This window comes from Chanos chanos, chromosome 9, assembly GCF_902362185.1.
Source record: "Chanos chanos chromosome 9, fChaCha1.1, whole genome shotgun sequence".
NCBI lineage: Eukaryota > Metazoa > Chordata > Actinopteri > Gonorynchiformes > Chanidae > Chanos > Chanos chanos.
The window spans coordinates 43,043,014-43,053,013 of record NC_044503.1 but is presented as its reverse complement, the minus strand read 5'-3'; the positions used below and the strand labels follow the sequence as shown (position 1 = coordinate 43,053,013).

General features: G+C 42.8%; 2 protein-coding genes across 2 annotated transcripts in view; one reads left to right on the top strand and one right to left on the bottom strand.

The window, feature by feature from the left end:
- The window catches only part of dedd1 (death effector domain-containing 1), a 10,923-nt gene extending 9,671 nt beyond the window's left edge, over nt 1-1,252 (bottom strand). The window contains exons 1-2 of the mRNA XM_030785082.1: nt 1,187-1,252; nt 1-125 (exon numbers count right to left, since the gene is read on the bottom strand). The exon at nt 1-125 is cut by the window's left edge and continues 405 nt beyond it. Coding sequence (XP_030640942.1) covers nt 1-79 — 79 coding nt within the window. The 5' untranslated portion in view covers nt 80-125; nt 1,187-1,252. The remainder of the gene's footprint in view (nt 126-1,186) is intronic.
- Nucleotides 1,253-2,022: 770 nt separating this feature from the next.
- Nucleotides 2,023-6,019, top strand: rabac1 (Rab acceptor 1 (prenylated)). Its single transcript, XM_030785084.1, has 6 exons — nt 2,023-2,103; nt 2,825-2,931; nt 3,264-3,476; nt 5,065-5,162; nt 5,585-5,686; nt 5,874-6,019. Exons 2-6 carry the CDS (start codon nt 2,849-2,851, stop codon nt 5,960-5,962), a joined length of 585 nt encoding a protein of 194 aa, XP_030640944.1. The 5' UTR covers nt 2,023-2,103; nt 2,825-2,848; the 3' UTR covers nt 5,963-6,019.
- The last annotated feature ends 3,981 nt before the right edge of the window (nt 6,020-10,000 follow it).

Genomic DNA, 10,000 nt, shown 5'->3' with positions numbered 1-10,000 from the left:
GAGACTGCATCTCATAGTAGCTCAAACACTCGGTCTCCTCCCAGTGAAGGCAGTATCTCGGTCGACGAAATGTTGCCATGGTTAAACTGGTTACCAAAACAATCTTCTACCACGGACAAATGTTTCTATAACATTAGAAATAACCAGTGAGTTCGAGTGAAAAGTATGTCGTGAAAATGCTAAAGTGTCTAGCTGGGTTAGTTAATAGCTCAGTCAATATTCCTCGGAAGTGCTGTCGTTAAAGCAGGTTGACTACCCCTAAGTTTGCTAGCACATTCTAGCATTCTCGAGCGCAACGCTATGACAAACTCGTTTCGTCATCAGCTGACCATAAATGAAGAAAAGAGATGTTTCCTGCGACTTTAAAAAAGGCAATTTCTAGCCCTAGCTCCGCACCATTCAATTCAAAAGCAGTTACACATTGGGTACATTTTAACAGTCGGCCAAAAAAAACTAACGATTCGGAACAGACTTCGCAAGGTCCGCAGTGTTGACAGTATCACAAAGAAAAAAACATAACATCACGTGTACCCGTTACGTAACCTCACGTTTCATAGAGAGACGAGATGACATGAGAGGCAAAGTGCTAAATGCACTATTAATATCCATAATACCCACAGTGTATTGGGTCGAATGTCAAAGGGACGTTTGCTGTATGTTTGTGTCTAAATTTATCATTCTAGAACTGATCGGAGGACACCCCACTGCAGTAGCAGCCTTGCGTCAGCTGTTAGCTTCAATGCTAAAGCTGACTCGCCAGTCAACCTACGCCCACGCTAATTTGACATGACAACAGGGTAGCTAACAGTTTCTTCGAAAAACAAAAACTTTTTCTGGTGACTCTGCAATAATTACCTAAACTGTTGCCAAGGATCGGCAAGGCTGGGTAGGGGGAAAATCTACCAGTTCGACCGAGTCAGTGCGTGTAATCATATAACTAAGTAATTCACAGGGAGTCACCCGCACACACACCCGTTTGTCAAATTTCAGAGACTTTGTTACATAGCCTGTTGTGTTCACGATCTAACGACAACAGCCGACTGCACATTTTCACTGTAGTAAGTGTGTTTGGAGTGGTGCAGGGTTCTTTCAATCGTAAAACTCTCGCATGTACACCATTTTTCAATGAACATGAACCAATATACTTTTCAAAGAAAACTTGATTATAGATGAAAAGATCACTCACTTGGATAGACACGGTCGGTTTTCTCTGGCAAGTCACACTGCCTTACTGGGACTACGTTGAAGGTTGAATATCCTCAAATGGCAACGAAACAGTGAGGTCTTACATACCAGTGACGTACTCGTCTGGTCGCCATGTTGGGAAGGTCTGAATGGAAAATTTCGAACTTGGGGGGGAAAAGTAAAAGAAAAAAAGTGTACTGTGGTCCTGGCAGTGTGACTGACAGTACGACAGTTTCAGAACCTGTAATGAGCATTTCTGGTTTTATGAACATCAATATTATATTTGTGTGTGTGTGTGTTATCTGTATTGTTTGGAAAATGATAACTAACTAACGAACGAACGAAATAAGCGTATGCTTTAAATCACCTCATATATCGAAGTTTTTCAAGCTGACTACTGGAGAAATATGATGAACACGTCAGTAGTGTTTTCAGTGAACCGAAGGAGCGCATATTATCGCTCTAAACGTAATTTAGGCTTGTAACTCACAGTGTTCCGTCAGGGCAAGACCTAACAGCGCTGACGTCAAATTACCAGATTTTCTATAACAACTGTATTTCAATGTGGACATCAATAATACATGACAAGGGTTTCCACATTCGGTCCTGGTGAGCGAAAGTGTTCGTGCTTTTTTTCTGTCAGCCGTTGAACAGATGTGTCCACCCACCGGCCAATTACAGTACAGTACAGTACAGTAAATACAGTAGTGGATATTTATTATGTTACACAGTAGGACTAGGCCTGGGTTTCCGTCAAAACGATTAAACGCTCCCGTCACTAGGCGGCGGTACAGAAAACGCAGTAAAATCGAGGAAAGCACTTAAAGGCTACAGAAGAAGATCATCTCCAAATCTTGATGACAGTCCACATCACATCCGCCAAGCATCAGAAACATCGAAAACATCTTTAAAACTACTGTAAGTTCGTTTTATACAATCTCTAACGTCTAAAGGCAGTAGGAGTAACATCGTAAGCCCAGATTTCATGACTATATGCAACGCGCAGCAACTGAGCTCAGGTTTTTTTCATTTTTACTTTTTTTGCTTTTCGAACACTCGATGATGTCCTAAAAGAGTCAAAATGCACCGTATCTCTGAGTTGTTGTTTTTTTTTGTAAAGGAATTATCTGTTATTGGACTGTAAAGTGTTCTGTCACGTTGTAACATAATATAGCGCGTAGAAATGTTAAGGGTTTGTCGCGGAACGGAATGTGTTTGTCGAACGAGTTTTGTCGCATTCTTTCGCAGTGAAGACCCAGTCACTATAGACCAGTCCTGCCGCTACGCAGCTTTTCCATTACTCAAATACGAGCCCCGCTCTTATGTAACGTGGCTTGACCATTGAGGAAATAACTTCTTAACCACACTGTTTTGTTGTCTTGGAGACATAAACCCAGGTGCGGTTTTGGAAACTCTTACTAAGGATAAATTTAGCCTTTTGTAGAATATTTCTTTTTCCATGGTGCAAACTTCACTCTAAAAACTAATGGTGCACATCAGGTGTCGTTGCTGAAAGAGGTTTTGTATTCTTACAGCCGCGGCTCAAGCAGAAGCCCGTCGTCACGCGCTCTGCTGACAAAGCAACTGTATCGTTGATGAAGAGCATTGACAGTGTTCGTTTGGTTATTGTGCTCCGTAGTGATCAGTCCTGTACAGTGTGACGATGAGTGCAGAGATGGAAGGGAAAATCGCCGACCCTTTTAGCGCCGAGGGAGAGGATCAGCCCGCGACAGGCGTCCTCGGGAGGTGAGTCGCGTGAGCCGCGTGAGCCGCGTTTACTCTTTTCACTGATCAAACACGCGGAATTTTCCAGTTATGTCGTTTGACGTGGCACTAGGGCCTGGAAAATGTATGTATGTGACGTGGTCATGTTACACCTTTAAAGCATTTTTATCACACGAGGTGGCATGAGGGTTTTACAGTGTTAAATCACCATAAGAACGATGTAAAATTGTAAAACAAACTGTGGCTGTCTGTTTTGTTTTATAATCTGTCAGACGGGTAATGTGAGGGGAGGAAATGTTTACCCTGTGGTTGGGTTTCGTGACGCTCTTGCGTTTGTTGGTTTTTTCGTTCAGACTCTGGCTGCCCAGAGGCCTGTCTGCCAAGGTAGCGAAGGAGTGGTTGGACCGTAGGAGGAAGTCCATCCGTCCCTGGGCGGCGTTCGTGGACCAGAGGAAGTTTTCAAAACCGCGGAACTTTGGGGAGCTGTGTCAGCGAGTAGTTCGCAACCTGGACACCTACCACAGCAACTACACCTTCATCTTCCTGGCACTCATCCTCTACTGCATGTACGTCGCAGTGCGCGCCTGCCCCCAGGCCGCCTGGGATCCTTCACCAGGGGCGGAGTCTGACCCGCTTTTTCTTCCCAGAAATGACTGGGGAATTTTGGCTGGATTTTCTGTGGAATGTTTTCAGTTTTCAGGACTGAAATCTGACGAACTTCTTTAGTAGGCGGTAGGAGTAGAGTGATGCGAGGAGAGAAAAGTCATTTGGGTTTTAGAGATGACTCTGACTGACAGATGTAAGGAGAGAAAAGTCATTTGGGTTTTAGAGGTGACACTGACAGATGTAAGGAGAGAAAAGTCATTTGGGTTTTAGAGGTGACACTGACAGATGTAAGGGGAGAAAAGTCATTTGGGTTTTAGAGGTGACACTGACTGACTGATGTAAGGAGAGAAAAGTCATTTGGGTTTTAGAGGTGACACTGACTGACTGATGTAAGGGGAGAAAAGTCATTTGGGTTTTAGAGATGACTCTGACTGACAGATGTAAGGAGAGAAAAGTCATTTGGGTTTTAGAGGTGACACTGACAGATGTAAGGAGAGAAAAGTCATTTGGGTTTTAGAGATGACTCTGACTGACAGATGTAAGGAGAGAAAAGTCATTTGGGTTTTAGAGGTGACACTGACAGATGTAAGGAGAGAAAAGTCATTTGGGTTTTAGAGATGACTCTGACTGACAGATGTAAGGAGAGAAAAGTCATTTGGGTTTTGGAGATGACTCTGACTGATGAATGTAAGGAGAGAAAAGTCATTTGGGTTTTAGAGGTGGAACTGATAGATGTAAGGGCTCTTCCCATACACAGCTGTTTATGAATGGACAGTAACACGCAGAGCTGGTTGGATCAGAACATGCTGCAGATTCATATGTAACAGATCATTCAGACCCTGTGATGATCTGACTCCAAGAGTGAAACACTCTAAGACCTGTCTGAAAAGGGAGAGGGAGGGAGAGAGGGAGAGAGAGAGGGAGAAAGAGAGAGAGAGAGGGGGAGAGAGAGAGAGGGGGGGGGGGTCTGCATGCACATACAAGTCCTGCTACAGCTGTAGTGACTTGTGTGTTTGTGTGTGTATTTGTGTGCACATGTGTGCACGTATGTGAGCGTGTGCATATGTGTGTGTACTTTAACATTAATTAGTGTGTATATATATTAGTGATATGCTGCTGTTGTTAATGGTCTGGTATGGTCTCTTTATTTCTTTCTGTGTAATTAGTGTGTATATATATTAGTGATATGCTGCTGTTGTTAATGGTCTGGTATGGTCTCTTTATTTCTTTCTGTGTAATTAGTGTGTATATATATTAGTGATATGCTGCTGTTGTTAATGGTCTGGTATGGTCTCTTTATTTCTCTCTGTGTAATTAGTGTGTATATATATTAGTGATATGCTGTTGTTGTTAATGGTCTGGTATGGTCTCTTTATTTCTCTCTGTGTAATTAGTGTGTATATATATTAGTGATATGCTGTTGTTGTTAATGGTCTGGTATGGGGTCTCTTTATTTCTCTCTGTGTAATTAGTGTGTGTATATATATTATTGATATGCTGTTGTTGTTAATGGTCTGGTATGGGGTCTGTTTATTTCTCTCTGTGCAGTATCAGTTCTCCGTTGCTGTTGATTGCTCTGGCTGTGTTTGTCGGTGCCTTTTACATCATCCACCTCAAATCACAGGAGTCCAAACTGACAGTGTTTGGTAAGTGTGTTTACTGCATGTGTGTGTGTGTGTGTGTGTGTGTGTGTGTGTGTGTGTGTGATAGTCTGGTGCTCCCTGAACAGACCACGTTAAACAGGTGACTTTTCAGTTCTTTTCTGAAGACGTGTAAAGCCTGCACTTGATGGAGGTGTTGAGGGAGAGAGGAGGGTGTTGATGATATCAGTGAGTGTGACTGCTCACATGTGTCTTTTGAGCGTTAGTAAATATGGTGACTAAATTATTATGTCGGTCTCTCTAAAATGTCTCTTTTTTTAATATTCATAAGGTGAGGTAAATAGATATAAATAAAACATGTGTTTGTTTCTTTCTCTCTCTGTGTGTGTGTGTGTGTGTATATGTGTATGTGTGTGTGTGTGTGTCTGTGTATGTGTATTTGTGTGTGTGTGTATGCGTTCTGTCAGGGCGAGAGCTGACTCACGGACATCAGCTGGGATTGGCTGGAGCAGTTTCTCTCCCTGTGTTCTGGTTGGCCGGTGCAGGTGCTGCTGTGTTCTGGGTGTTGGGTGAGTATCATCCCTGGACCTTCCACTTTAACCCTAAAATTATCATTATATGTCCATAAACAGCATCAAACATTCCATACTTATAAACTGTTTTTTTTAATGACAGTAAGATGTTGGGGTATCATATTTTTTAATATTCTGTTAAAGATGTTCTTCTCTCTGATTTGCTGTCTGTGGTGTCACTCAGGGGCCACGCTGGCTGTGATTGGTTCCCATGCTGCATTCCGTGAGCTGGAGTCATCTGACATGGAGGAACTCCTCATGGAGCCTGTATAAACATTGACCTTTACATGCCTTCGTTTCCCAGAATGCACCTGTCTTGCCATCTCAGTAATATTGATTGGCTCTGCTACTTTTGTAATGCATATGAGTTATGTCGACATATTTATCTGTTTATATAATCAGAGAAAACAATGGACGACCTGGTGCACACACACACTCACACACACACACACACACACACACAAACAAACATGCCAACACAAACATAAACATGGACATACGCACATATAAACATGGACAAACACACAAGTATGTGCATACACACACACACATACACATCCTAACTCACTCTCTCTCTCGCACACACACCCACGCACAAACAAACTTACACATAAACACACACACACATACAGACCAACACATAAACATGGACAAACACACATTAACGCAGACTAACTTATACACAGACACACAAGTACAGAGTACACTCACACACACACACACATACATAAACACTCACACACACAGTCTCAGTACATATTCAAACCTTTCATGCCTTTACCTAATTGTTTACCTTATGTAGTGTTGGTTTTCCTGTGAGAGAGAGAGAGAGAGTGTGTGTGTGTGTGTGAGAGAGAGAGAGAAGTGCTACTGAAACTTATAAGTGGCCTGAGGAGTTTTCCTGTTGTCTTGTTAAATCTGTGTGTCAGATGAAAGTCAGCCCCACATGTTCATTCACAGCTCACGGTCACGTCTCTGTTCAGTCCACACACTTATACTCTGTGCCAATGCAAAGCCAGCGTCAGCCTGTCGCCACGGTAACACACCAGTCATCAGCCGTCTCAGTGGACCGGTTAAGAGGGGCGTGGTCATGATAACGAACCGTTCAAAGAGGGGTGTGGCCACACTGATGAGTCATTCTAAGAGGGGCGTGGCCAATTAAGAACAGTTCGTTCTGTTGATCAGTAGTTCTTCTTCTTGTTACTGAGTGTTTTCCTAAGGGGCCATAAACCTCCAGTCTGAAATCTTTTTAACGTGAAGAGCTTTGACTGTGTGTATATATACAGTTATTCTCCTGAAGAGCTTTGACTGTGTGTATATATACAGTTATTCTCCTGAAGAGCTTTGACTGTGTGTATATATACAGTTATTCTCCTGAAGAGCTTTGACTGTGTGTATATATACAGTTATTCTCCTGAAGAGCTTTGACTGTGTGTATATATACAGTTATTCTCCTGAAGAGCTTTGACTGTGTGTATATATACAGTTATTCTCCTGAAGAGCTTTGACTGTGTGTATATATACAGTTATTCTCCTGAAGAGCTTTGACTGTGTGTATATATACAGTTATTCTCCTGAAGAGACGCAGAGCTGAACCAAGCCTGCCGTGCAGACGTGTACTCCGGCTGGATCCAGGCATGGTGCTTCATTAGTGAATAGCAGTGTGTTTGTGAGTGTGTGCTGCTTCTCCTGTGTTGTTTTGTTTTTTGATGTTGTTGTTGTTTTTTTTAAAAAAAGCTGTTTCACACAGACAGGGTCGGCGAAAGCTGTCCCATTCTCTTCTCTCGGTGTGTTTGTATCACCAAACCAATGGAAAGTGCAATAAAGTCCTTTTGGCCTGTAAGACTCCAGACTCAGTTTTTCCTTTCTCTGTCTCTCTCTCTGTCTCTCTCTCTCTCTCTGAAACCCTTCGGTCCTGTCTTACTGCTCCCCGTCCCCCCAGACCTCTGTGACCTGCTCTCCATGACAACATGCTGATTTCATGTGTTGTGTTGCCGTGGAGATGACCTTGGAGAATGAAATTCCCGCTCTCGGTCTAAATCACGCTGCGGCAAACCCAGACGATCAATATTCCATTATCCCAGGGCAGTGGTCAGAGTGAGAGAGACTGCAGTGAGTGCACAACTGTTCCCAGAGGACACAAACTGTGTGTGTAATAGAGAGACTGCAGTGAACTCATAGCTACTCTTAGCAGGTTGTGTGTGTGTGTGTGTGTGTGTGTGAGAGAGCGGTAATGAGGGAGAACATGACTGTGTATTTGTGTGTGTGTGTGTGTGTGTGAGAGAGAGAGCGGTAATGAGGGAGAACATGACTGTGTATTTGTGTGTGTGTGTGTGTGTGAGAGAGCGGTGATGAGGGAGAACATGACTGTGTATTTGTGTGTCTGTGTGTGAGAATGTGTGTGTGTTGTGTACCTGACTGTTGCTGTTGTCTGTGTATGTGTGTGTCTGTGTGCGGGAATGTGTGTGTGTTGTGTACCTGACTGTTGCTGTTGTCTGCGTATGGAGATCTTTTGATGAATCAGCGGATTACCGTTGGATTAGACCAATGAAAATCTGAGGATAAAATTTCACCCTGAAACCGAGCTCTTCACTTCATTCAGATTAGGAGGAAATGCTCCATCAGTTTCACTGTCTAATGATACATTTCTTAAAATGTGTTGTTAAATAAACATATCAAGTTATTTCATAAAAGTTTGAAACAAAGGTAGGTGATTGATCATATGTCTACTCTATTTCTAGGTTCATTTATTTGTTTGTAATTGAGTATAAAACATTAACTTTTAATATGTCACTGGTTTAAACATTGTCATGTCATAAGTAGTTTTCTTTGCGTCTGAGATGAACTCTCTGTGAGACTGAATGTACCAGTACCAGTACCAGTTCATATGAGCAGTGAACTGATCTCAAAGCTGAATGTGCTGAATCAGTGAACCGTTCAGTGATCAGATGATTCAGGGATTTTCAGATCTCAGTCATTTATATTCTCATTCTGCTCTGTTTATTTCTACAAATCCACACCTCTGTCATGTGTGAACTATCGTAGTATGACACTGAGCTGAGGTAACGGGAAGTGTTTTTAACTGTAAATAAATGTGTGCCGTTTTTCATTGTCTGAACAAATGTGTGTGTCAGAATAACCAGTTCACCAGAAAAGAGAGAGAGAAATGAGTGTGTGTGTGTGTTTCTGTGTGTGAGAGAGAGACAGAGAGAGAAAGAAAACTGTGAGACATTAGTGGGTTGTATTAAATGGTGTTTAATGAGTGTGTGTGTGTGAGAGAGAGAGAGAGAAAGAAACCCGTGAGACAGTGTGTGTGTGTGAGAGAGAGAGAGAGAGAAAGAAAACCGTGAGACATTAGTGGGTTGTATTAAATGGTGTTTAATGTGTGTGTGTGTGAGAGAGAGAGAGAGAGAAAGAAAACTGTGAGACATTTGTGGGTTGTATTAAATGGTGTTTAATGTGTGTGTGTGTGTGAGAGAGAGAGAGAGAGAGAGAAAGAAAACTGTGAGACATTCGTGGGTTGTATTAAATGGTGATTAATGTGTGTGTGTGTGTGTGTGTGTGTGAGAGAGAGAGAGAGATAGAGAGAGAAAGAAAACCGTGACACATTAGTGGGTTGTATTAAATGGTGTTTAATTGGTGAATTTGGTGCTTTCACACTCTTGTTTTTTCTACAATATTTCATCTTTTATTTTCTTCTCTGTGGTTTAGTCTCAACTCCCCCCCCACACACACCTCTCTGAGATATAAACAGCGTACTGTCCCCCTCACACACACACACACACACACACACACACAGAGCACGTGTCCTGCCGTGAGGACTGTGTCTGTTCCACTGACGAGTTTTCATCCAACTGTCCAGATCAGGTCAGAGAACCTGGATCCCAACAACTCACTGCATGTGTGTGTGACAATATGTGTGTGTGTACGAACGTGCGAGAATATGTCCGTAAGTGTCTGGGTGTGCGTGTGTGTGTGTGAATGTGTGAGAATATGTCCGTAAGTGTCTGGGTGTGCGTGTGTGTGTGTGCGTGTGTGAATGTGTGAGAATATGTCCGTAAGTGTCGGGGTGTGTGTGTGTGTGTGTGCGTGTGTGAATGTGTGAGAATATGTCCGTAAGTGTCTGGGTGTGTGTGTGTGTGCGTGTGTGAATGTGTGAGAATATGTCCGCAAGTGTCTGAGTGTGTGTGTGTGCGTGTGTGTGTGAGAAGATGTAATATGTCTGTAAGTGTCTGGGTGCGTGTGCGTGTGTGTGTGTGTTCGTGTGAGAATATGTCCGTAAGTGTCTGGGTGTAAGTGTCTGGGTGTGTG

Excerpts from the sequence above, each read along its gene's own strand:
- rabac1 (XM_030785084.1), top strand. The coding sequence starts at position 2,849 with ATGAGTGCAGAGATGGAAGGGAAAATCGCCGACCCTTTTAGCGCCGAG. Across the intron at positions 3,477-5,064 it reads GCACTCATCCTCTACTGCAT|TATCAGTTCTCCGTTGCTGT; the intron begins GTACGTCGCAGT and ends CTCTCTGTGCAG. Across the intron at positions 5,163-5,584 it reads GTCCAAACTGACAGTGTTTG|GGCGAGAGCTGACTCACGGA; the intron begins GTAAGTGTGTTT and ends GCGTTCTGTCAG.